This window comes from Pongo pygmaeus, chromosome 1 (genome assembly GCF_028885625.2).
Source record: "Pongo pygmaeus isolate AG05252 chromosome 1, NHGRI_mPonPyg2-v2.0_pri, whole genome shotgun sequence".
In the NCBI taxonomy this organism is placed as follows: Eukaryota; Metazoa; Chordata; class Mammalia; order Primates; family Hominidae; genus Pongo; species Pongo pygmaeus.
Window position 1 is genome coordinate 207,566,537 of NC_072373.2, and position 27,434 is coordinate 207,593,970.

Sequence of the window (27,434 nt, forward strand, 5' to 3'; positions counted from 1 at the left end):
GGACCGGAGAGCGCTGGCCCGGGGCCTTTTCCTCCTCCCTTCCGCTGCGCGTACCCACCCCGGGTGCTGGGCGGGGACTGCTACGAGTCGCAGGCGGGGGCTCGGAGCTCCGGACCAGCCCGAGCGGGGAGGCCGGGGGCCGAGCCTTCCTCCGGGCGGGCGGGGGGCCGAGTAGGGAGGGAGCCCGGCGAGGGAGGAGCTGGAGGAGGGAGCGAGGAGGAGCGGCGGGCTCGGGAAGGGGAGCGCGGAGAAGGAGCCGCAGGGCGCTGGGAGGGGCGGAGGCAGGTGCGGGATCTTGAGGGCGCGAGCCGGGAAGGGCCCCGGGGCGGCGGGGCGGGCGGCCCCCGAGCTCGGCGGGGGTCGCGGCGGAGACAAGGCGGCCGCGGCGGGGAGACGCCGCGCGAGGAAGTGGATCGGGCGGGTACGCCGGGTGTGCGCACCTGCCCGCCGGGCAGCGGGTAAGCGCTCGGGGCCGCGTCTGCAGCCTGGCCCCAGCGGCCGTCCGCGGGGAACTGAGGCCGGGAGCGGCGCCCCTCCTGGGGCCTCGGGGGCCCGGGGCTTCCCGCCTCTCTGCCCTCGGATGGGAGCGCGCCAGGGAGAGGGCCCCGGAGGACCTGCCCGGCCGGAGGGAGGCCACTGGGGGTCGCCGTCCAGAGCCCCGGGAGAAAAGGGAGGACCGAGGCAGCGCCCGGGGAGGCTGCGGGATCCCACGCGCGCGTTGAGGGTGCCCAGCGCCCAGGCGAGAACTGGAGGGGCAGGAGGCACCCCCGGGCCGGGGACTGCGACGCCCCCCGAGGGGCCCCGGGCGCAAGGGAAGCCGGGCGCTGCCCCCTGCTGGCCAGGTTCGGGCGCGGCGCCGCGGAGGGGCCTCCCCTCTCTGGAGGGAGTTGAAGGGGGTACGGTGTGGAGCCCCGGCTGGCCCCGGGCTGGGGCTGACCGGCTCTGTGACCTTGGGCAGGTCACTGCATCTCTCCGAGCCTCAGTTTGCACGTCTATCAAATAGAGGGGGATTCTCTCACCTTGCAGGGTCCGTGGAAATAAGTGAGATCCCCGCTAGATGCTTTTTTAAGAAACTGTAAAGTTCTGTATAAATCCTAGCTAATCACATAATGCCGGAACTGGAAGGGCACTGAGAAATCTGCTTTATTACAAATGGGGAGAGTGGGGAATCCGTCTTGCCCAAGGTCACACTACCAGTAGAAGAATCTAAGACTAAAGTCCCCAGGTCTGGGAAAGTTCGGGATTAAGAGCAGGGCTCTCAGTCAGGGTGGTTGCATTAGCAAACTGGCCTTGGCCACCTACTAGCTGTGTGATCTCAGGAAAGCCCTTACCTTCTCTGAGGTGTGGTTTCCTCCCATATGAAGTGGGGACAACAATTGTCACCCCACAGGCTTACTGTACAAATCTAATGGGATTGTCACTCAGCACAGCCCCTGGCTCCAAACAAGAGCTCAGCCACTAGTGGCCATCATTTCTCTGAGTAGCAGCAGCAGCAACCCCTCCACTCTTCCTTGCAACCAGCTTCCAATGTTTTCCAGTTGAGCCCGTGGTGTGGGTCTGCGCTGTCCTCTGGATCACACAGCCACTGGCTGGGGTCTCAGCCCTCTCACAAGGACATTTGGGGGCACTTTATAGCAGCAAGCGAGGCCACTGGGGTGGCCGGCCTTTTTCAGTCTTTAGTCCTGCTCCACTGGTGGGGAGAAGTAGGCAGCCTTTGTCATTGAGACATCCAGGAAGCTGGGACCTAGAGGGTGGCTAGGAGGGAGGGACCAGGCCAGCTGGATTTGACTGGCAGGGGCTAGGGCCTCTACCCCTACAACAACCTCTACAAGTGCTTCAGGGCCCTGCTGTCAGACCAAGGCTTTGATCTCATGAACAAGTAAGTCCCAGTGCAGCCCATGGGTGGGGGATGGAGATCATGTCTCTGCAGCCACAGAAGTCCTGAGCCCTAGTGCTGGCTTCCCAGTCCCAGGCCTGCCTGCTGGCTCACTGCCTTCCAGAACCTAGTACAGGGCCAGAAAAACAGAGATGCTTCCTTAGAGTTTGTGAGTTACCTGATGGATCAATAATGAGGGCGGGTCCACTGGGTCATCCCTTCTCTCCTAGGCCACGGATGGATGACTGTTCTTTTTGGTGAGAGTGACGTGAATGTGAGCAGAAATACAGATTCTCAGAGTATGGAGTTCCCAGACCTGAGAGGTCTCTTTCATTGCACAGATGGTTCCCGTCTAAGGCCCACAGAGGGGCAGGGGTCAGCCATGTCTTCCAGGAAGCTGAATTCAGCAGACACCATTCAGTCTTTTTGCTTATTTGTTTTTGTTTTTGAGACAGGGTGGTGCTCTGTCACCCAGGCTGGAGTGTAGTGGTGTGATAATGGCTCACTGCAGCCTCGACCTCCTGAGTTCAAGTGATCCTCCTGCCTCAGCCTCCCCAGTAGCTGGGACTACAGGCATGCGACTCCATGCCTGGCTAAGTTTTGCATTTTTTGTAGAGACAGGGTGTCGCCATGTTGCCCAGGCTGGCCTGGAACTCTTGGGCTCAAAGAATCCACCCTCCTTGGCCTCCCAAAATGCTGGGACTACAGGTATGAGCCACGTAGCCTGGCCTGCTCAGTCTTTCACTGCTCTCAGCAGCAGTTGACACTGCTGACCGTTTCTTCTCCCCAAAACACTCTCTTCTCTGGGCCCCTGTGACTTGACACTGTTACGTTGTTCCCTCATCTTCTCTGTTGTTTTTGCGGCTTCATTCTCCTTTCTACAGCCCTTAGATGCTCTGCTCCCCCAGGCCCTCTGCTCCTCTCCCAGTAGACACTCTCCCTGGGTGGTCTCACCCACCCCATTGGCTTTAGTTGCCACCTCTAAGCACATGACTCATACATGTGTATGCCTCCAGCCCAGATCGCTCCTCAGGCTGTCGACCCACCTATTTATTTTCAGCCAGGCACTGTTCTAGGCCCTGGGGATAGGGATGAGCTAGACAGGAGGTGTATGTTAGCAGGGCATGGGGCAGGTGGAGGGTGTGTGGGGAAAGATATGCAATAAACAAACAGGCAGAAAATATCAGATCGGGTTAAGTGCTAAAATTAGCATAAACCAGGGTGATGTGGTGGAGGAGGGGAGCTGCTTTATGTTGGCTGGTCAAGGTGTTGCCAAAGGGGTGATATTTAAGAGGGACAGCTGGTGGGAGATGAGGTCAGAGAGATGGCAGGGGTGGCAGCAGATCACGTAGGGCCTCGTAAGCCATGGGAGTTTTGAATTTTATTCAGAGTGAAGTCGGAGCTGTTGGAGAAATGTATTTATTTATTTATGAATGAATGAATGAATGACAGAGTCATTCAAATGGCTTTGTCACCCAGGCTAGAGTGCAGCGGTGCACTCTGGGCTCACTGCAACTTCCACCTTTTGGGCTCAAGCCATCCTTCCACCTCAGCCTCCAGAGTAGCTGGGACTACAGGCATGCACCGTCATGCCCGGCTAATTTTTGTATTTTTTGTAGAGATGGGGTTTCGCCATGTTGCCCTGGCTGGTCTTGAACTCCTGAGCTCAAGTGATCCTCCTACCTCAGCCTCCCGAAGTGTTGGAATTACAGGTGTGAGCCATTGCACCCAGCTGAAAACTTTAAATGGAGAGGAAGAAATACTGGTCTTTCTCCAGGGCCTACTTGAGCCTTACAACAGAAGTTATTTCCTATTATTTTCCAGTCTACTGTGCTCTGAACACTGGAGTGGGAAGGAAATAGGTAAATCTTCAAGGAGCTTCCAGCAGTAGGCAAGGAGTCAGGAGAGGGCTTAAAGGAGAGAGATTTTGCACTCAGTTGTCCAGGGAAGACTTCCTGGAGGAGGTAGCTTTTGAAAAGGACCTCAGAAAGCAGAGAGAGGGGCTGGGTAGAGTGGCTCACACCTGATCCCACCACTTTGGGAAGCCCAGGTGGGCAACTGCTTGAGCCCAGGAGTTTGAGATTAGCCTGTGCAACATGATGAGACCCCATCTCTAAAAAACAAACAAACAAAAATTTAGAAAGCAGACAGGAGTACAACAGATATGTATGAAAGGGAATGGGAAAGATTGCTCTTCTAGGCAGACGGAACAGCCTGAACTAAGACGCGAATGCCCCAAACATGTTAAGTGAAGACAAGGGAGAGAATACAGAACGTGCAGGGGAGTGAAAGGTCTGGCCTGTTAAGAGAAAGGCCCTAGACCTTGCCATTGATATGTGAGCCTCTGCTTCCTTATTGCTTTGGTTTTGTTTTGTTTTGTTTTTAGACGGAGTCTCGCTCTGTCACCCAGGCTGGAGTGCAATGCTGCGATCTCAGCTCACTGCAACCTCTGCCTCCCAGGCTCAAGCGATTCTCCTGCCTCAGCCTCCCAAGTAGCTGGGACTATAGGTGCATGCCACCACTCACAGCTAATTTTTGTGTTTTTAGTAGAGATGGGGTTTCACCATGTTGGCCAGGATGGTCTTGATCTGACCTCGTGATCCGCCAGCCTCAGCCTCCTAACCCTTATTGTTTTTATGAAATAACTGGTTAAGTGCTGGGGAAGAGAGTAAGGAAGAATTCAAAGCTTGGGCTAAGAGTGGAAGAACAGGATAAGGTCTGCTACAAAAGAGGCGCTGGCCAGGTATGGTGGTTCACTCCTGTAATCCCAGCACTTTGGGAAGCTGAGGCGGGTGGATTACTTGAGGTCAGGAGTTCGAGACCAGCCTGGCCAACATGGTGAAACCCTGTCTCTACAAAAATACAGAAATTAGCTGGATGTGGTGGCATGCACCTGTAATCCCAGCTGCTTGGGAGGCTGAGGCAGGAGAATCGCTTGAACCCGGGAGGCAGAGGTTGCAGTGAGTGGAGATTGAGCCTCTGTGCTCCAGCCTGGACAAAAGAGACTCCTGTCTTAAGAAAAAAAAAAAAAGAGGCACTCAGGAGGGCTTGCTGTGAGTGAGGTGGCTTGAGTTTGGAGCCCCTGTGGGACATCAAGGAGGGATGACCAAAGGATATTTGGGGCCAGAGGTACAGAGAGAGGGGTCAAAGAAAGGTAAAACTGTCAGTATTCTTTTTTTATTCATTCTTTGAGTAAATCTCAGCATCTGTAAGTATTAAGCCTAAAATATATAGCTATGAACAAAGCCGTATTGCTGCCTTGGGAATGCACCATCTGTGGGGAGACAGACCACAGGCACTGGAGTGCAGGATAATGAGATGTGTATTTCAAATCCTAAACACGAGGCACTGTGTTGGCACAGAGAGAGGCTGGCTCCACTTGGGCAGAAGGAGGAAGACAAGTTTCAGTAAAGAGGGGAGAGTTAAACTTGGTCTTGAGAGTGAAGTTGGAGCTGGATGGTAGGTGAGAGGGACGGGCACCCCACACATAGGGCACTGGGCTTCACAGCATGAGTTGCCCCTTCCTTCCAGAGCTCAACAGCAAGGAGACACGGGTGGGGTGGGCAAGAGATTCCAGTCCAGGGGAGTCCAGTTTGATGTATACATTAGAAGACCAGTGGCGTGGAGAGAAGGGAAGTGATCAGGTCCCTCCCTAGTTACCAGGAAACTTCCAGAGAGGGTGGGGGAGATGAGCAGATAGAGGGAATAGCCTGTGCAGAGACTCAGGGAAGTGACAACTGCAGTGTTTTTGCAGCCAAAGGTCTCAGCCAAAAGGTGGGCTGGAGGTGGGGTCTTTTGTTCAGTCCAGGTGAACATGAAGATGAGAGGAAATGACCGGGCTGTGTGATCTCTGGATAGGTAAACAATAGGAAATGTAGAAAAGGATTTGGGGCTGGGCATGATGGTTCACAACTGTAATCTGGTACTTTGGGAGGCTGAGGCAGGAAGATCACTTGAACCTAGGAGTTCAAGATCAGCCTGGGCAACATAGGGAGACCCCATCTCTATAAAAAATTTTTTAAAAATTTGCCAGTCATGATGGTGCACCTGCAGTTCTAGCAACTTGGGAGGCTGAGGTGGGAGGAAGGCTTGAGCTCAGGAGGTTGAGGCTGCAGTGAGCCATGACTGTGCTGCTGTACTCCAGCCTAGGCAACAGAGAGAGCGAGCCTGCCTAAAAATAAATAAATAAAAATACATACATACATACATAAGAAGGATTTGGAGTGTATTGCCAGGAAGAGTTCTCCAAGGTTCAATCCTGTGGAATAGGTATCATTGGACCCAGCTTCTCTTCACTTGCTAATTCCTTATTTTTAACTCAGGACATGGTATGAAATTTCAATTTCACTTGTTAATTTTATTTGTCCTCCCATGCTCAGCTTCAAAGCCACTTTGACAGTGAAACCTCAGGGTTGCAGCAGGCTACCTGTCCCCCTGCTTTCCTTCCCATAGCTCCCTGCATGCCCCACCCTTATCCTCATCATATCTGTGGTCCTCATTGCAGGATCGTTTCCCCGGGGCCATGGTAAGTCCTCCTAAGAGGAGAGTCCACATCTGCATTGCTCATGCCAACATGTGGTAGGCTTTAAGTATATTGTAGTTGAATAGATGAGGAAACAGAGAGGTTGGGTAACTTGCCCAAGGTCACAAAGCTAGAAAAATGGCTGAGCTGACACGTGAGTTCAGTCTACCTGACTCCATAGTTGTATCTAGCTCCAAAGCTTGTGTTCTGAATCACAGCTGTATTGTGGCTCCCAGAGGAGAAAGTAAATGAATAGCAAGTTTGTATCCTGTAAACACTAACAAATTTGGTGTTTGGTTTCAAGAAAATGAATTCCTGTTGTTAGTACCTTGTTTATCCAGGCTAGAGAAGATAGCTTCTCCTCTGTTCTGGAAATATTCACTCCATCAGCTCAAAGTGTTCTCTGCGGACCCAGGTGTGCAGCATCTGGGGGAGAAGAGAAGAGAGAGGTTGGGCTCCAGTATAGGGGGGATACAGTTCTAAAGGCTTCTTGCAAAGTAAAGTCAGCCCTGCCAGTCGGCTCCCAGGAATACTCACCTGGTGTGGAAACTCAGATGAGAGCTGGGGGGAGACTTGAAAATGCCAGAAGCATATAGTGTGAAATGGGCCTGAGAGCCTCTGGATACTTCTGTCTTTCATCTCAAATTCCTGTTGCAAGCAGGAGCCAGTAGAAGGAGCGCTGGTGGGAGTCTGAAGAGTTGGTCTCAGCCTGTAACGCACTGTGTTACCTTGAGCAAGTGTCTTGCCCTCTCTGAGCCCAATTCCTGTCAGCATCGTGAGGGAGTCGGACTAGATGATTCCTAAGAGTCCTTCCCATCTGACACCCTGATACGCTTCTGAAATCCCAGGGCTGATACTACTGCTACCCCTCACACAACCACCGTGTGGCAGGCATCACCCGAGAGCTTGTCAGAACTGCAGACCTGGCTGGGCGTGGTGGCTCACACCTATAATCCCAGCATTTTGGGAGGTCGAGGCGAGTGAATCACTTGAGGCCAAGAGTTTGAGACCAGCCTGGCCAACACGGTGAAACCCTGTCTCTACTAAAACAAAAATTAGCCGGGCATGGTGGCACATATCTGTAGTCCCAGCTACTAAAGAAACAGAGGCAGGAGGACCACTTGAACTTGGGAGATTTCAGTGAGCTGAGATCACATCATTGCACTCCAGCCTGGGTGACAGAGTGAGACCCTGTCCCAAAACAAACAAGCAAACAAAACCCTGCAGACCCACAGAATCAGAATCCTCATTTTTAATAAGATCCCTAGGTAATGCATGTATACATTCAAGTGTCACAAGCGCCACAGTCACCACTTCCTTCCCCTTCCTTTGGGTTGTGCCAAGCTGCTGTCACCAGGCCTGTCAGAGAGAGGGCCTGCTCAGGTGATAGTGATGGAGCCTGGCACATCACAGGTACCCAGTACAGATTTCTTGAATGTGTGGGGTAGGTATTTGTGGAAAGAAGGAAATGGAATTGACTTTACCTGGCACCTTTTATGGATGGTGGAGCATGGAGTCGGGGGAAGCCCAGATTCCAATCCTAGATCCACAGTGCCCTATCTCCGGGGTCTTAGGCAAGCCATTTCTCTGAGCCTCACTTTCCTCCCCTGGGAAGTGGGAATAATTGATAATAATAATATGATTGACTACAGAGGGTTGCAGTCAGACTTAAATGAGTTAATACATGAGAAGCTTAGAATAGTGCCTGGCACATAGTAAACTCTCAATAAATGTTGGCCACTACTTTACTACTGGGGCCATTACGACCTCTCCTCATCCCCATGCCTGCATAGCGCCCCCCACCCCCTCCCTACTGTCCCAACCCCCTCCCTGGAAATGCAGTTCCCTGAGGACAGACTCCTGACGTGAGCCCTAGGGAGCAATATCACCCCTACTGAGAGCCACTGCTAGAGCAGGACTGACGAATAGAAATATAACGCGAGTGACAAATGCGATTTTTCGATTTAGGAAATTTCAAAGTAGCCACATTTTTAAAAAGTGAAACTAGGCTGGGTGCGGTAGCTCACGCCTGTAATCCCAGGCACTTTGGGAGGCCGAGGCGGGCGGATCACCTGAGGTCAAGAGTTGGAGACCAGCCTAGCCAACATGGTGAAACCCTGTCTCTACTAAAAATACAAAAATTAGCCGGGCATGCTGGTGGTGTGCACCTGTAATTTCAACTACCCAGGAGGCTGAGGCAGGAGAATTGCTTGAACCAGGGAGGAAGAGGTTGCAGTCAGCTGAGATTGTGCCACTGCACTCCAGCCTGGGTGACAGAGCAAGACTGTCTCAAAAAAAAAAAAAAAAAAAAGTGAAAATTTTATATATTTTATTAACCTACTACATCCTAAATATTACCATTTCAACATGTAACTGATAGATTTATTAGTGAGATATTTTACATTCTTTTTTTGAACCAGGTACATCTCAGGGGCTACATTTCAAGTGCCCAATGGCCACACATGGCCAATAGTGGCTATTTTATTTCTGAACTTTGGCTCTCACTCCAGCTGTGCCATATATTACCTGTGTGGCCGGGAGCCAGTCATTTTACCTCTCTGGACCTCAGTTTCTTCATCTGTAAAACGGGTGCACTAATTCATTTCCCCCACCCCCGATTAGTAATAATAGGAGCAGTTGGTGATTTTTCTTTTCTTTTCTTTTTTTTTTTTTTTTTTTTTGAGACACCATGCCTGGCTAATTTTTTTTTCTTTTTCTTTCTTTCTTTTTTTTTTTTTTTTTTTTTGAGACGGAGTTTCGCTCTTGTTGCCCAGGCTAGAGTGCAATGGCACGACCTCGGCTCACTGCAACCTCCGCCTCCTGGGTTCAAGCGATTTTCCTGCCCCAGCCTCCCAAGTAGCTGGGATTACAGGCATGTGCCTCCATGCCCAGCTACTTTTGTATTTTAATTAGAGACAGGGTTTCACCATGTTGGTCAGGCTGGTCTCAAACTCCTGATCTCAGGTGTTCCACCCGCCTCAACCTCCCAAAGTGCTGGGATTACAGGCATGAGTCCCCGTGCCCGGCTAATTTTTGTATTTTTTGTAGAGATGGGTTTTTGCCATGTTGCCCAGGCTGGTCTTGAACTCCTGGGCTCAAGCAATCTGCCCACCTCCACCTCTGAAAGTGCTGGGATTATAGGCATGAGCCACCGTGCCTGGCCAGATGGTAAGAATTTAAAACCTCTTTACCCACTTTCCCACAGCATGGGCGAATACTGTGAGTTGTTAACTTCAAAGGCTCTTGCTGACCAGGCACAGTGGCTCACGCCTATAATCCCTAGCACTTTGGGAAGCCAAGGCGGGCGGATCACCTGAGGTCAACAGTTCGAGACCAGCCTGACCAACATGGTGAAACCCTGTCTCTACTAAAAACATACAAAATTTAGCAAGGCCTGGTGGTGCATGGTGTAATCCCAGCTACTCAGGAGGCTAAGGCAGGAGAATTGCTTGACCCTGGTGGGCGGAGGTTGCAGTGAGCTGAGATTGCACCACTATACTCGAGCCTTGGTGACAGAGCAAGACTCCACCTCACAAAAAAAAAAAAAAAGGGCTCTTGCCTTTTAACAGTGTGTTTGGTTGTTTGAGGTGGTCTCTTGCCTGTTGAAGGCTTGTAGAGATCCAGTGCAAGGCTGAAAGCAGGAAGGCATTGGGGGCCTCTTATTTCCCTAAGCATTGCAAAGGCCTTGAAAACAGGTTTCACCTGTCTTTGACTTTTTTGAGGTAGCCAAATTGTCAGTGATGAAGATAACTAGGTATCATCCAGGCCAGTGGTTTTTCATCTTGGTTTCACCTTAGAAGCACTTGAGAAGTTGTCAAAAATCAGTGCCTGGGCTCTGCCCCCTGGAGGGTGAGGCCTGTTGTTGTTGTTTTTAACAGATTTTTTTTTTTTTTCTTGAGACAGAGTCTCACTCTGTTACCCAGGCTGGAGTGCAGTAGCACGATCTCAGCCCACTGCAACCTCTGCCTCCTGGGTTCAAGCAATTCTCCTGCCTCAGCCTCCTGACTAGCAGGGACTACAGGCACGTACCACCACACACCGCACCCAGATAATTTTTGTATTTTTTTTTTAGTAGAGATGGGGTTTCTCCACGTTGGCCAGCTGGTCTCGAACTCCTGACCTCAAGTGATCTGCCTGCCTTGGCCTCCCAATGTCCTGAGATTATAGGTGTGAGCCACTGTGCCCGGCCTGACTTGTATTTTTAAAGCTCTTCAAGGTAGGTGATTCTGATGCTCACCAAGAGAATCTCTGATCCGGTCCAACTACCTCATTTTCAAGTTGGAGAAACTGAGGTTTAGAGGAGGAACTGACTAATCTTAGGTCACACAGAAAGTTAGCAGCAAAGCCAAGCTAAAGCCCGGGGCCTCTGCCTCTCAGGCATGTGCTCTGTTCTCAGGGCCCATTCCCCACCAGTTCCTGGAGCCTTTCACAGACAGGTATTGATCCCTTGCTCTGGGCCAGGCGTCAGGGCTATAGGGGTGAATGAGACATGGTCCCTACACTCAAGGAGCTCCTGTTACTGTGTCAGAGTCAGTCTAATATGGTGAGAGCTAGGGTGGCGGGCTCTCAGGAAAGGGGTACCTGATCCAAGCCGGGTTTGGGGGGAGGTTAGGGAAGGCTTCCTGGGGAGACACCAGAGCCTAGCTCTGAAGGGGGACTTGGAATTAGGCAGCCAGGGGACTGAAGAAAGGACATTTTCCAGTCAGAGGACATAGCAGGGACAAAGGATCAGCAGGAAACAGCACTGGAGCCTGGGGTATGGCAGGAGGGTACTGGCAGAAGAACAGGCAGGTCTGTGCTGCTGGAGTGTGCAGGTCACAGCCAGCTATGCTGGGAGATGGGGTTGGAGATGGAAGGAAACACCAGTTCATGAAGAGTCTCTTAAACCAAGCTGTGAAGCTTGGGCTTAATCCCAGGTGCAGTGGGAGCCACTGGAGGATTTTAAGGGAGTGACCTGGTCGGACTGTTAGTTGAAAGGAAGATTCTGGGCCGGGCGCAGTGGCTCACGCCTGTAATCCCAGCACTTTGGGAGGCCGAGGTGGGCGGATCACGAGGTCAGGAGATCGAAACCACGGTGAAACCCTGTCTCTACTAAAAATACAGATAAATTAGCCAGGTGTGGAGGCGGGCACCTGTAGTCCCAGCTACTCGGGAGGCTGAGGCAGGAGAATGGCGTGAACCCGGGAGGCGGAGCTTGCAGTGAGCCGAGATCGCGCCACTGCACTCCAGCCTGGGTGACGGAGCGAGACTCCATCTCGAAAAAAAAAAAAAAGAAAGGAAGATTCTGGGTGGGATATGGTTAGAGAATGGAGAGGAGCCAGGGGCGGAGGCTGGGAGACCATTGAAGCCAGGAAGGATGGTTTCACTCTCCTGAAACAGAACAGTGGCAGTGGGAGTGGAGGGGGAAAGAAGAGTCAAGGCACAGTTAGATGTGGGCAGTAGAATGGACAGAATCCAGTCATTCAACGAATGAAGAGGCCAGATGTGGTGGCTCATGCCTGTAATCCCAGCACTTTGGGAGGCTGAGGAGGGTGGGTCACCTGAGGTCAGGAGTTCGAGACCAGCCTGACCAACTGATGAAACCCCATCTCTACTAAAAATACAAAATTAGCTGGACCTGGTGGCGCATGCCTGTAATCCCAGCTACTCGGGAGGCTGAGGCAGGAGAATCACTTGAACCCGGGAGGCAGAAGTTGCAATGAGCTAAGATATCGCCATTGCACTCCAGCCTGGGCAACAAGAGTGAAACTCTGTCTCAAAAACAAAACAAAAACACACACTTAATGAACGAAGGGACTTTATCAATTGGCAATTGCTGTGTAACAAGCTACCCTCCAACTCGGTGAATTAAAACAACAGCATTTATTACTACAAATCATGTATTTGGAGGTTGGCTGATTTAATCTGAATTTGGCTGGGTATTTCTTTTTTTTCCCGTAGGTTATTGGGGTACAGGTGGTATTTGGTTACATGAATAAGTTCTTTAGAGGTGATTCATCAGATTTTGGTGCACCCATCACCTAAGCAGCATACACTGCACCCTATTTGTAGTCTTTTATCTCTTACCCCCTCCCACCCTTCCCCCCAAGTCCCCAAAGTCCATTGTATCATTCTTATGCCTTTGCATCCTCATAGTTTAGTTCCCACATATCAGTGAGAACATACAATGTTTGGTTTTCCATTCCTGAGTTACTTCACTTAGAATAATAGTCTCCAGTTTCATCCAGGTAGTTGCAAATGCCATTAATTCAATCCTTTTTATGACTGGGTAGTATTCCATCGAATAAATCACAGTTTCTTTATCCACTTGTTGATTGATGGGCATTTGGGTTGTTTCTATGATTTTGCAATTGCGAATTGTGCTGCTATAAACATGCATGTGCAAGTATCTTTTTTGTATAATGACTTCTTTTCTTCTGGATAGATACCCTTGGCTGGGTATTTCTGCTGATCTTAGCTGGGCTCGCACATGTGTCTACTGGTTGTGTGAGAGGCTCTGTTCTAGGCCAGGTTTGGCTGGAACAGCTCTGCTCCATGTCCTTGTCTCTCTCTGCAGGGACCAGTGCACTAGCCCAGGGATGTTCTTCTCATGGCAATGACAGAGTGCAAGCAGAAACATGCACAGCCTCTAGAGGACTACATTTGGCACTGGCTTACTGTCACTTCTGCCTCATTCTGTTGGCCATAGCGAGTCCATGCTGAACCCAAAATCAAGGGACAAAAAAAATACTCCTTTTGATGGGGGTAGGGAGAGGTGGCACAGGGCAGTAGAAGCATTGAGCTGAGCTGAGAGGGACACCAAACTGCCATGTGATCTTGGGCAAGTCACCTACCTCTCTGTTACTCATGTGACAGTCATGTGACATTGGTGCTGTTATTGTTCGCATTTTCCACATGAAAAAAATGAGTGTGGCCGGGCACGGTGGCTCATGCCTGTAATCCCAGCACTTTGGGAGGCCGAGGCGGGCGGATCACGAGGTCAGGAGATCGAGACCATCCTGGCTAACACGGTGAAACCCTGTCTCTACTAAAAATACAAAAATTAGCCGGGCGTGGTGGCCCGCGCCTGTAGTCCCAGCTACTCGGGAGGCTGAGGCAGGAGAATGGCGTGAACCTGGGAGGCGGAGCTTGCAGTGAGCCGAGATTGCGCCACTGCACTCCAGCCTGGGTGACAGAGCGAGACTCCGTCTCAAAAAAAAAAAAAAAAGAGACTGGATAATTTATAAAGAAAGAGGCTGAATCGACTCACAGTTCCACATGGCTGCGGAGGCCTCACAATCATGGTAAAAGGAAAATCATGTCTTACATGGCAGCAGGCAAGCGCTAATTTTTTTTTAACATTTTTTTCTAGAGATGGTCTCCCTGTATTGCCCAGGCTGGTCTCAAACTCCTAACCTCAAGCAGTCCTTCTGCCTCGGCCTCCCAAAGTGCTGGGATTATAGGTATGAGCCACTGTGCCTGGCCCCGTTCTACTGTAGTTGTTTGTTTAGGTAGTTTGCAATTTGGGGTTGTTATGAATAGTGGTGCTATGAACAATTCTTGCATGTATCTTTTGGTGGACGTACATACATGTTTTTCTTGGGTGTACAGCTAGGAATGGAAGTACTGGGCTGGAAGTTTGGTGACTTTTTATTTTCTATGTTTCACAGAGGTTTTTGTTTGTTTGTTTGTTTGTTTTAAGACAGGGGCTCACTCTGTCACCCAGGCTAGAGTGCAGTGGCAACATCATAGCTCACTGTAACCTCAAACTCTTGGGCTCAAGCAGTTCTCCCACCTCAGCCTCCCAAGTAGCTAAGACTACAGATGCATGCCACCATGCCTGGCTAATTGTTAAATATTTTGGAGAGATGCGGTCTCGCTATGTTGCTCATGCTGGTCTCAAACTCCTGGCCTCAAGTGATCTCACTTCATCCTCCCAAAGCACTGGGATTACAGGCGTGAGCCACCATGCCCTGCCCATTTTCCAGATTTTATGATTAGAGAATCTGAGGTGCAAGACTGATTTGCTTACACCTCAAGATAGTGATTAGATTTTAAAACTGGCACTCAGATATAGGTAGAAAGAGAGAGCATGAGATGGGGGAGATGCATACACGTACTCATACACCCATACTCATGTTAAAACTTTCCAGATTTGGCTGGGCGCGGTGGCTGATGCCTGTAATCCCAGCACTTTGGGAAGCCGAGGTGGGTGGATCACCTGAGGTCAGTAGTTCGAGACCAGCCTGGCCAACATTGTGAAACCCCATCCCTACTAAAAATAAAAAAATTAGCCAGGCATGGTGGCCGGCTACTCCAGAGGCTGAGACAGGAGAATCGCCTGAACCCGGGAGGCAGAGGTAGCATTGAGCCGAGATTGCCCCACTGCACACCAGCCTTGGCGACAGAGTGAGACTCTGTCTCAAAAAAAGAAAAAGAAACTTTCCAGATTCTTCCCCACACGTATTCTATCCAACCCTCATTGTATCTCTGGGAGGTAGACTGGATACCCTGATTTTTGCAGAGGAGAAAACTGAGGCTGTAGGAGGTCCCATGCAGGAGAGAGAATGAGATGAAATAACAGCTGTGGGTGCATTTTGTAAAATATAAAGCCCTGTCCAGATTTGTGCAGAGTGATTTCTCCATCCAGAGCTCACTCATCTGTATACACAGCTTCTACAGAAAGAACAGCCACAAATTACTCTGTGGGGGATGTATTCTACTGCAACAAATCTTTTTATCACAGAGCCTTATTTTTTTCTTCCAAAAAGATGAGACTGGCTTCTAAGGACACATTAAACCCATACATCCTTTTTGTTCCTGGCAAGGTTTTATGACTCACTTAGTTAAAGGGCCCTCAGAAAGTGGAGGCAACAGATCTTCCTGAAGGCTGAATGAGTCCTGGATGGGAAGCTTTTGTAAGAGGCCAGCTTTTGCTTTTGTAAGAGGCCGGCTTTTGCTGGCTGGGTGCGGTGGCTCATGCATGTAATCCCAGCACTTTGGGAGGCCGAGGCGGGTAGATCCCCCAGCACTTTGGGAGGCTCAGATGGGCAGATCCCTTGAGGCCAGGAGTATGAAACCAGCCTGGCCAACATGGTGAAACCCCCTACCAAAAATACAAAAATTAGTCAGTCGTGGTGGCGCATGCCTGTAATCTCAGCTACACAGGAGGCTGAGGCAGGAGAATAGGTTGAACCTGGGAGGCAGAGGTTGCAGTGAGCTGAGATTGGGTCACTACACTCCAGCCTGGGCAACAGAGTGAGACTCTGTCTCAAAAACAAACAAACAAACAAACAAACGAAAAATAAAACAAAAATTAAAAAAATACCTGCTGTGTGCCAGCCACTGTGCTAGGCATGTTCTCCCTACTTCATTAAAGCCGCATCACAATTCTGGGTGAAAGATGTCATTATCCCAATTTACAGATGAGGAAGAACGGCCTAGGAGGTGAAAGGACTTGGACCCCACAGTAGGGATTGGTTGGTGGGAAGGAACCAAAAGTCCCCTGTCTTGGCTGGGCACAGTGGCTCAGCCTCTAATCCCAGCACTTTGGGAAGCTGAAGCAGGAGGATCGCTTGAGCCCAGGAGTTCCATACCAGCCTGGGCAACACAGGAAGACCCCATCTCTACAAAAAAATATTGAAAATTTCCTGGGCATGGTGGCTTGTGCTTGTAGTCCCAGCTATTTGGAGGGCTGAGGTGGGAGGATCACTTGAACCTGGGAGATCGAGGCTGCAGTGAGAACCATGATCATGCCACTGCACTCCAACCTAGACAACAGAGGAAGTCCCTGCCTCTTACAATGAAAAAGAAGAAGAAAGTTCCCTGTCTTACTACCATCTCTCAAAGGCTGCTGTGTCCATGTGAACTGGCTCAGCTGGGAAAACATGAGTTGGTACAAATGAGGTTTCCTGGATAGAAGGTCGCTCATGGACATACAGGGATGGGAAGGAGTATTCCCTGGCCTGGAAGCCTCCTTCCTTCTCCTCTCCCAGGACAGGTGGTTCCTCTCCCTCATATTCTTTCTCTGCTCCATTCTCCTGCCCCTCTCTACAGACCTGTTTTTTGTTTACCTTTGGCTTTTCTATTCCCCCAAAACCTTCCCTGGTTTTGGTAAAGGCTGCGGCCTGACTTCAGCCTCAGGACCCTTGGCCTGCAGATTTATCTTCCCCCATCTTCTATCCAGCCCAGCTCCCCATGGTCTCCATTCTAAATTCCCAAGAGAGAATCTGATTGCCTCATTTTGGGTCACATGTCCACCCTGGTCCAATCAGCTGTGATCAAAAGTGGTCTCTGGAACAGGCTGGGATTGGGACATAAGTCTGTCTGTCTGCTTTTCTCTTTCCACCCCTCTTCAGAGATGCCAGAGCTGGGAGAGGCATGGTGTGGCTGGAGTCCATGTGATCTGGACTTCGGGGGAGATGCTTGTGGCCTGGAGGTGGAGGCGGGGGCCGAGAAAGGTCCTTGCTTCTGCTGCTGCTGTCATGGCCCCTGGAAAAATGGGTGGGCAGGGAGGAAGCTCCTTGGTATGTCTGGGTTTCTGACAATGGCAGACATCTCTCACCAAAACGGGCAGTGATACTTTGTTTCTGGTGAGGGAAGTGATCTTGTTGCCTGGAGACCTGAATTTGGTTGGATGCACCATAGAGAACCAGGGAAGTCACATTTGTGGTCACCATTTTACTACAAGGCCAGGCATGGTGGTTCAGGCCTATAATCCCAACAGTTTGAGAGGCCAAGGTGAAAGGATCACTTGAGGCCAGGAATTTGAGACCAGCCTGGGCGACACAGGGAGACCCTATCCATAAATAAAGAAATAAATAAACAAACAAAAAGAAACCATTGACTATGTTGAGCATTTGGTTTCCATGATATTGACAGTTCTCCCCAAACTCCTGTGAGATTTGGATTATCATCTCCATCACTGAGGCTGTGCAGGCTCAGAGAGGTGAAGTGATTTGCCCAGTGGCCACAGCAAGAAAGCGAAGCAATAGGAATTGGGACCTGAGAATGCCTGCTCTTAGCCACTGTACTCCTTCTTTGTTAGCATCATGACATTTGTTCAGGACTCCACTGTTTACAACGCAACACATACATGATCTTGCTGGCGCTACTCAATACTCCTTTGGGACAGCAGAGCCAGGCTTTTGTTCCCATTTCACCAAGGAAGTAACTAAGGGTCAAAGAGGCTGTGCTTTGCCCATGGTTACCCAGCTGGTCAATGGCAGAGCTGGGACCAGAATGCAGATCTTCTGCACTAAAAATTATCAATAGGTATTAATGTATCAATATATTATTGCTGGTAATAGGGTTCTTTTTCATAATATACAAAATAGATTGAGAAAAATTACATATACTACCGAGCGCAGTGGCTCATGCCTGTAATCCCAGCACTTTGGGAGGCTGAGGTGGGCAGATCACCTGAGGTCAGGAACTCAACACCAGCCTGGCCAACATGGTGAAACCCCATCTTTACTAAAAATACAAAGATTAGCCAGGCATGGTGGTACGCGCCTGTAGTCCCAGTTACTCAGGAGGCTGAGGTGGGAGGATCACTTGAACCTGGAAGGCGGAGGTTGCAGTGAGCGAAGATTTGCATCACTGCATTCCAGGCTGGGTGACAGAGGAAGACTCCTTCCCCGCCAAGAAAAAGAAAGAAAGAAAGAAAAATCACAAATACATCATTCCCTACAAAGCAGTACACACACACACACACATCCACACATGAATAACAATTAATATTAATGTACTCACCACCTACTTAAAAAATACAACATCAGGCTGGGCATGGTGGCTGATGCCTATAATCCCAACTTTGGGAGGCCAAGTTGGGAGGATCACTTGAGCCCAGAAGTTCAAGGTTGCAGTGAGCTATAACTGTGCCACTATATCTGGGTGACAGAGCAAGACCCTCTCTCTAAAAAAAAAAAAAAAAAAAAGACCAGGCATGGCGGCTCACACCTGTAATCCCAGCACTTTAGGAGGCCAAGGTGGGAGAACTGCTCGAGTCCAGGAGTTTGAAGACAAGCCTGGACAACATAGGGAGACCCCATCTCTACAAAAAAATTTAAAAATCACTTGGGAGTGGTAATGTGTATCTGTGGTCCCAGCTACTCAGGAGGCTGAGGTGGGAGGATCACTTGAGCCCAGGAGGTCAAGACTGCAGTGAGCAGTGATCATGCCCCTACACTCCAACCTAGGTGACAGAGTGAGACCCTTTCTCAAAAAGGCCTGGCGTGGTGGCTCACGCCTATAATCCCAGGACTTTGGGAGGCCAAGGCAGGCTGGCCAAAGTGGTGAAACCCCGTCTCTACTGAAAAAAAACATACAATAATTAGCCGGGCATGGTGGTACACACCTGTAATCCCAGCTACTTGGGAGGCTGAGGCAGGAGAATCGCTTAAACCCGGGAGGTGGAGGTTGCAGTGAGTCGAGATTGTGAAAAGAACATAATTGAAACTTTTAAAACCCTTTATGGTTATATTCCTTCTTCCTTTTCCCTCCAGGAATAACCACTATCCTGAATTTTATATTTATAATTTCTTTGCTTTTCCTTATGGTTTTGCCACATATATTTATCTCCCTAACAGTTTGTTTCTTCTTGCATGTTTTTGACTTTGGCACTCTGCCTTGTTTGTGACAATCACCATTTTGGTATGTATAGCTGTGGTTTACTCTGTTTTGCTTCTCTGTAGCCCTCCATCATAGGAATACGCCATATGCTACCATTCTGCTCTTGATGGACGTTTGGTTGTTTTTAGTTGTTTGCTATTTCATGCTACTAGGACCATTCTTGTTTCTGTCTTCTAGTGAACACAGAAGAGTTTCTCTGCCATGCATACCCAGCAGTGGAATTGCTGAATCATGAGGTAGTCACATCTTTAATTTTATGAAATAATACCAAATTGTTTGCTTATGAAGTTTCTCTAATTTTTACTCTACTAGTGGTAGAAAATTGCTCCACACTTTTTTTTTTTTTTTTTTTTTTAAGAGACAGGGTCTCACTGTGTTGCCCAGGCTGGTCTTGAACTCCTGGGCTCAAGCAATCCTCCTGCCTCAGTCTCCCAAGCTCCACACTCTTATTAACTGACGTGACATGATCAGATTTAAAATGTACTTTTCTACTAGGTGAAAATGGTATCTTGTTGTCATTTTAATTTTTCTTTCTTTTTTCTTTTGTTTAAAATAGATAGTCTTGCTATGTTGCCCAAGCTGGTCTTGAACTCCTGGGCCCAAGCGATCCTCCCACCTGGGCCTCCCAAAGTGTTGGGATTACTGGCATAAGCCACCACACCTGGCCTTCATTGTCATTTTAATTTTTTTTTTTTTTTTTAAGGTGGAGTGTTGCTCTGCTGCCCAGGCTGGAGTGCAATGGCGCAATCTTGGCTCACTGCAACCTCTGCCTCACAGATTCGAGTGATTTTCCCACCTCAGCCTTCTGAGTAGCTGGGTACCCACCACCATGCCCAGCTAATTTTTGCATTTTAGTAGAGATGGGGTTTCACCATGTTGGCCAGGCTGGTCTCGACCTCCTGACCTCAGGTGATCCACACACCTCAGCCTCCCAAAGTGCTGGGATTACAGGTGTGAGCCACCACGCCTGGCCTGTATTTTTTATTTTATTATTTGAAGTGTGATGGGAAAGAGATAGTTGCTTATAGAGCTACAGTCCATGTCTCCAAAGGTAGCTAGATTATGAGAAATTCTCCTACCTTCGTTCACAATGGGGAGGGATAGCAGGCAGGAGGGAAGACAACCTCTGAATTGTGTTACTTCTTGCAAAGCTACAGCCTAGCCTTCCTAACCAAGTCTGTCTGCTCCTGTCCCTGTGTCCCTGTCCTTCTTCCCAAGATGTTGCCGAGGGCTGGAGGGCTTGCACACACACCAGTCCCTTGAGCCTTTCTGAACCCATGCCTTTCACTGAAATGAGGTCACTGGAATGCTTGGAACTCAAGGAGTGACCGCATGAGTTTGTGGGGCAGGCACACCAGGCTTTCTTGGGAAATGACGCACCTCAGTCACCCAGACTGTCTACAGGGGAGAAAGTTTCAAACGAGCCAACCAGAGTTCACATTTTCCATGTGAAGCAAAATGGGAGCAAAACTTCAGCCGGAGGCTTTTGGGGTGGAGCCTGGGGCGAGTGGGGGCAGGAGGGGGTCATCACACCAGCTATACACGCATGCCTTAAGGCTTTTCATCCTCAACTGAGGCAATGTAGGCAAGCGTAGAAATTTCTTGAGAGCTCTGGACCTGGTTTTTCCACTTCCAGCCAGGTGGCCTTGGGCAGGTGACATCACCTCTCTGAGCATTGGTTGGGTCATTATAAGTTGGGAGCCATGTTGCCCACTTTACAGGTTGGGTGACTCTTAGCCCCAAAGCTAGCTCAGTGCCTGGAATATAGCAAGAGCTCTTCAAAAGATATTGTTATAATATCCTTTAAACTGTAATATATGTTTTGGAGTTGGTGGCTTAGGATTGGTTTTCTTAAATCGAGGCTTTCCCCTCTCCTCCAGGCAGATTTTTTTTTAATGAAGCACCCACAAATTTGGGGAGTGGGAGGGAAAATATTGCATTGCAGGTTTAGCTGCTGCTTCTTTTTTTGGCAGAGTTTCACTCTGGTTAACCAGGCTAGAGTATAATGGCACGATCTTGGCTCACCGCAACCTCCACCTCCTGGGTTCAAGCAATTCCCCCCTTCCTCAGCCTCCTGAGTAGCTGGGATTACAGGCATGCACCACCACGCACGGTTAATTTTGTATTTTTAGTAGAGACGGGGTTTCTCCATGTTGGTCAGGCTGGTCTTGAACTCCCGACCTCAGGTGATCCACCCACCTCGGCCTCCCAAAGTGCTGGGATTACAGGCAAGAGCCCCCGCGCCCAGCTGGTGATTGATTTTTGAAACGTTAAGAAGCTAAAGCCACTCACACCTGTAATCCCAGCACTTTGGGAGGTCAAGGCTGGAGGATCGCTTAAGTCCAGGAGTTTGAGACCAGCCCTGGCAACATAGCAAGACCCTGCCTCTATGAAAACAAACAAACAAATAAAAAACAATTAGCTGGGCATGGTGGTGTGCACCTGTAGTTCCAGCTACTTGGGAGGCTAAGGTTGGAGGGTCACTTCATCCAGGAGGTCGAGGCTGCAGTGAGCTGTGGTCATGCCACCGCACTCTAGCCTGGGGGACAGAGCTAGATCCTATCTCAAAATAAATAAATAAACAAATGGTTTTTAAAATTACTGGTTTATTATATAGGATTCAAATGAACAACAGAAGAAAAGGTACATAGGACAAGGTCTGAAAAAGCTTCAAGGGGCCAGCCACAGTAGTTCGTGCCTGTAATCCCAGCACTTTGGGCGGCCAAGGCAGGCGGATCATGAGGTCAGGAGTTTGAGACCAGACTGGCCAACGTGGTGAAACCTCGTCTCTACTAAAAATACAAAAATTAGTTGGGCGTGATGGCATGTGCCTGTAGTCCCAGCTACTTGGGAGGCTGAGGCAGGACAATCACTTGAACCCAGGAGGCAGAGGTTGCAGTGAGCCGAGATTGCGCCACTGCACTCTAGCCTGGCAACAGAGCGAGACTCTGTCTCAAAAAAAAAAAAAAAATTATTCATGCTCACTATAGGACATTTGGAAAATTCAAATGAGTAGAAAAAAGGCCACCCCCCCCCCCATACTTTGTAGAGAAATACATTGTAACAATTTGACTTCTTTCCTGATGGCCTTTATCTTTCCCTGGGTACAGTTTTATTTTGTTTCCATTGTTGCTAAATAAATAAAATGATGCTTTCTGATTCACAACTTACAGAGCTGATTTCATATACTTCTAACAAACTTGTGATGATTCCAAAAGCTACGACACTTTGTCCCCTCTGGGAATTGCATGGGTGGGGCACATCACCCTCCCCTGTATTCTGATACTTTTTAGAATGCCAGTTTCACAGCACCATAGCCAGCTTTAAGTAGTATCTTTTTAATCATATAGTTCATTTCAGGCTTCCACACTGTCCTTCTAGAACCTAACTCTATTTTTTTTCTTTTTTAAATCCCAGATCTTCTGAACGTGTCCCCGCTCCGTGAGCCCACAGTGATCTGTTTGTTTTGCCTGGTCCCAGCTTATGCATTCTTCGAGTCTTGGTAACCAGGATGTTTTGTCTGTTCAGGCTCTAAAATGATCAGTGGGATAGGAACCGAAGTTAAGTAGCTCAGGATGCGTCAAGATGAACCTGGGAAAACCGCGAGCTGGGGTGCTGACTGGACTGCTTCTCTGAATCAGCTGGAACTTCTTTTTGTGTCTAGTTTTAAAAGCTCCTCAAAAGCAACCCTAAATCCAGAATCGTTTCAATTACTATGAGGGGAATTCTGAAGTTCTCATTAAACACACGAATGTCTCAAGCTTTGAAAAGAGCCAGATGCCAAAGGCAAGAATCCCAGGGCATTGCCCACCTGGGTGTGATCCCCTGATAATTGTCTAACAAATTCAGCATGTGTCCCCTGGGCATGATCATCTGCTGGGAAAAGTTCCAGAACCCTGAGACATCTTGGGATTCCTGTGGTTTAGGAAAGACCTTTAACTACCAGCTGGTAGTTGTCTCAGCGTTCTTCAAATAGTCCGGTCTTGTTTAATATTATTATTATTATTATTATTTAATTTTATTTTATTGCAGCTGTACTTACAGAGTAGTCTGGTCTTGAGACCTTTTCACTGTGGTCTGTTCTGGTGTACGGCTCCCACCAGTGCGAAGCAGAAGGATGACTTTGCTCTGTTGTCAGGACAACCTTGAAGGAAGAAGCTAAATGTGTGGAGGTCTGTGGGAAGAGAGAGCCACCTAGCATGTCCCCACTGAACCACTCAGCAGAAGGCCTTCCCCAGGAGGCCTCCAACAGATCCCTGAATGCCACAGAAACCCCAGAGGCTTGGGATCCCAGGACTCTCCAGGCGCTCAAGATCTCCCTTGCCGTGGTCCTTTCCATCATCACACTGGCCACAGTCCTCTCCAATGCCTTTGTACTCACCACCATCTTACTCACCAGGAAGCTCCACACCCCTGCCAACTACCTGATTGGCTCCCTGGCCACCACCGACCTCTTGGTTTCCATCTTGGTCATGCCCATCAGCATCGCCTATACCATCACCCACACCTGGAACTTTGGCCAAATCTTGTGTGACATCTGGCTGTCTTCTGACATCACGTGCTGCACAGCCTCCATCCTGCATCTCTGTGTCATTGCTCTGGACAGGTACTGGGCAATCACAGATGCCCTGGAATACAGTAAACGCAGGACGGCTGGCCACGCGGCCACCATGATCGCCATTGTCTGGGCCATCTCCATCTGCATCTCCATCCCCCCGCTCTTCTGGCGGCAGGCCAAGGCCCAGGAGGAGATGTCAGACTGCCTGGTGAACACCTCTCAGATCTCCTACACCATCTACTCCACCTGTGGGGCCTTCTACATTCCCTCGGTGTTGCTCATCATCCTATATGGCCGGATCTACCGGGCTGCCCGGAACCGCATCCTGAATCCACCCTCACTCTATGGGAAGCGCTTCACCACGGCCCACCTCATCACAGGCTCTGCGGGGTCCTCGCTCTGCTCGCTCAACTCCAGCCTCCATGAGGGGCACTCGCACTTGGCTGGCTCCCCTCTCTTTTTCAACCACGTGAAAATCAAGCTTGCTGACAGTGCCCTGGAACGCAAGAGGATTTCTGCTGCTCGAGAAAGGAAAGCCACTAAAACCCTGGGCATCATTCTGGGGGCCTTTATCATCTGCTGGCTGCCCTTCTTCGTGGTGTCTCTGGTCCTCCCCATCTGCCGGGACTCCTGCTGGATCCACCCAGCGCTCTTTGACTTCTTCACCTGGCTAGGCTATTTAAACTCCCTCATCAATCCAATAATCTACACTGTGTTTAATGAAGAGTTTCGGCAAGCTTTTCAGAAAATTGTCCCTTTCCGGAAGGCCTCCTAGTCTTATTCGGTGATGACTCTTGTTATCTTTTGTGTCCTGTAACCTCATCAGGATTGTCTTTTTTTTTTTAAATTTTCTGAGACTTGGATTAATTCATGATATCTTGAGTCTTGGTTCAATCAACAGAATTGTTCTTTTTCCTGTTGTTTTCTTAACTTCTGAAAGAGCTGTGGGTGGTAGGGGGCGGGGGGCAGGACTGAAGATTTCACTACTTAGCATAATATTTTCTTTCTTTTTTTTTTTGAGACGGAGTCTTGCCCTCTCGCCAGGCTGGAGTGTAGTGGCGCAATCTCAACTCAATGCAACCTCCGCGTCCCAGGTTCAAGAGATTCTGCCTCAGCCTCCAGAGTAGCTGGGACTACAAACGTGTGTCACCAGGCCCAGCTAATTTTTGTATTTTTAATAAAGACGGGGTTTCATCATGTTGGCCAGGGTGGTCTCGATCTCTTGACCTCGTGATCCGCCCGCCTCGGCATCCCAAAATGCTGGGATTACAGGCATGAGCCATTGTGCCTGGCCGACATAATGTTTTCACAGTTCCTTTTTGTTGGAAGAAGTGTATGACCTACGAGATTCCCGGTTGATACAGTTCAGGTGAGAAGCTGTTTGACTATAGAAAAGACCCCAGGCTCAAAGGGAAGGCTCTCTGGTCTACCTGAGATCTATACGGAGCTTAAAGGAGGGTGGATAAGATTAATGACCTGAACTGAAAGAGAATTTGGAGCCAGGATGGGTCTCCATTCTGTGTGGCACCTTGATTGGAAAATAATATCCATGTGTTTCTTCCACTGAGTCTTTCTTAGATTAAATCTCTCCCAGTTGTCCATGAAGAGAAAGTCAGTATTTGCAGTGCCGATGATATAGAATGACTTGGAGAGAGATTCAGAGGTTAGGGGTAGCGGGGGTAGGATGGTTGGGACCAGATTGACTACCCTGTACCCTTCCTTCTTCCCCAATATGCCTGCGCCATCTTCACATTCTGAAGTTAAAACCCATCATCACCCCTTTGAGGTAGATTGACAGGCTTTAGACGCCCACCCCCCACCCCCCGCAAGCTTTGAGTGGGACACCATTCTGAATTTTTTTTTCTGAATTTTTTTTTACATCTCTTTCTCATTAGAGATCTGAAAACTCATTAGAGATGTTGAGTCTTATCAAATAAAAAGCATGAGACATCATGGCCAGTAACGTCTTTGGGTGATTTTTCCCCCTCTCCCTGGATGTAGAAACCATTCAACTCAATTCAGTCTCTAGCATTTGTTGAGCACCTACCACATGCCAGGTCCCACGCTCCAGCCTTGGCACTTGTTATCTCCTATCAGGATGTGAGAAAGTAAGGATAGCGTGATGATTAAGAGCTCAGTGGCCACGCTCAGTGGCTCATACCTATAATCCCAGCACTTTGGGAGGCTAAGGTGGGAGGATTGCTTGAGCCCAGGAGTTCAAGACCAGCAGGGGAAACATGTCAAAACCCTGCCTCTACAAAAAAATACAAAAATTATCCAGACATGGTGATGTGCACCTGTAGTACCAGCTGCTTGGGAGGCTGAGGTGGGAGGATTGCTTGAGCATGGGAGGTTGAGGCTGCAGTGTGCCATGATCATGTCACTGCACTCTGGCCTGGGTGACAGATCAAGATCCTATCTCAAAAAAAAAAAAAAAAAAAAAGGCTCAGTACCTGATGCCTCAGCTCAAATCCAAGTGCAGCCAGTTTCTCCTGGATGAACCTGGACAAGTTTCTTTTCTTTTTCTTTCTTTCTTCTTTTTCTTTTTTTTTTTTTTTAGACAGAGTTTCGCTCTTGTTGCCCAGGCTGGAGTGCAATGGCCTGATCTCGGCTCACTGCAATCTCCACCCTCTGGGTTCAAGCGATTCTTCTGCCTCAGCCTCCCGAGTAGCTTGGATTACAGGCACTCGCCACCATGCCTGTCTAATTTTTGTATTTTTAGTAGAGATGAGGTTTCAACATGTTGGCCAGGCTGGTCTCGAACTCCTGACCTCAGGTGATCCACCCTCCTCAGCCTCCCAAAGTGCTGGGATTACAGGCGTGAGCCACCAAGCCCGGCCCTTTTCTTTTCTTTTTAAGACAAGGTCTCACTCTGTTGCCCATGCTGGAGTACAGTGGCACAATCAGGACTCACTGCAGCCTCGACCTCTCAGGCTCAGCCTTCTGAGTAGCTGGAACCACAGGCTCACACCACCATGACTGGCTAATTTTTAAAATTTTCAGTAGAGATGGGGATCTCACTATGTTGCCCAGGCTGGTCTCAAACTTCTGGGCTCAAGCAATTCTCCCACCTCGGCCTCCCAAAATGCTGGGAATACAGGCATGAGTCACCACACATGGCCTAGAAAGTTTCTTTCTCTCTCTTTGTCTCATTTTCAAATATACAATGGGGATAATAATAGATATGTTATTGTATAAGTTACTACAGTGCTTGGCACAAGAGCTCTTAAACTGACCTACTCAAGGCCGAACAGCAATATAAAAATAGCACCTACGATTTATTAAGTGCCTATAATGCTCCTTGCGTACACTTTCTCGTTTACTTGTCATCTTGATTTTATAGATGAGGTAAAGAAACCTGCTTATGGGCTGGGCATGGTGGCTCACGCATGTCATCCCAGCACTTTGGGAAGCTGAAGCAGGAGGACTACTTGAGCTCAGGAGTTTGAGACCAGCCTGGGCAACATAGGGAGACCCCGTCTCTAACGACAACAACAAAAATTACCGGACATGGTGGAGCGCACCAGTAGTCCCAGCTACTCAAGAGGCTGTGGCTACAGTGAGCCCTGATCATGCCACTGCACTCCAGCCTAAGAGACAGAATGAGACCCTGTCTCAAAAAAAAAAAAAAAGAAAAGAAAAGAAAAAAGAAAAATAAGAGAAACCTGCTTATGGTTAGGTTATATTAGGGAAGGTTTCATAAAGAGAGAACACTTCAGCAGACTGCCAAAAGCTGAGCCCATGTGGAATAGATAGGAACCCAAGAGAGGGGAGGTATGACAAGACCTCTTGGGGGAAATGGGACAGAGCAGAGGAAGGTAGGGAAGGCCACACCAGGTGGAGAAAAGAGCAGTAACAGAGCCCCA

At 49.2% G+C, this 27,434-nt stretch overlaps 1 protein-coding gene across 2 annotated transcripts; it reads left to right on the forward strand.

Moving 5' to 3' along the window:
• The first annotated feature begins 246 nt into the window (after nt 1-246).
• On the forward strand, nt 247-25,527 carry HTR1D (5-hydroxytryptamine receptor 1D). Of its 2 annotated transcripts, none has more exons than XM_054497654.1 (2): nt 247-458; nt 22,428-25,527. In XM_054497654.1, exon 2 carries the CDS (start codon nt 23,210-23,212, stop codon nt 24,341-24,343), a length of 1,134 nt encoding a protein of 377 aa, XP_054353629.1. In that variant the 5' UTR covers nt 247-458; nt 22,428-23,209; the 3' UTR covers nt 24,344-25,527. The 2 variants fall into 2 exon arrangements, with proteins under 2 accessions (XP_054353629.1, XP_063526186.1); XM_063670116.1 differs by lacking the exon at nt 247-458 and adding an exon at nt 19,226-19,246 and having other exon boundaries at nt 22,428-24,343.
• Nucleotides 25,528-27,434: the final 1,907 nt, after the last annotated feature.

Coding starts and splice junctions, on each gene's coding strand:
- HTR1D (XM_054497654.1), top strand. CDS start 23,210: ATGTCCCCACTGAACCACTCAGCAGAAGGCCTTCCCCAGGAGGCCTCC.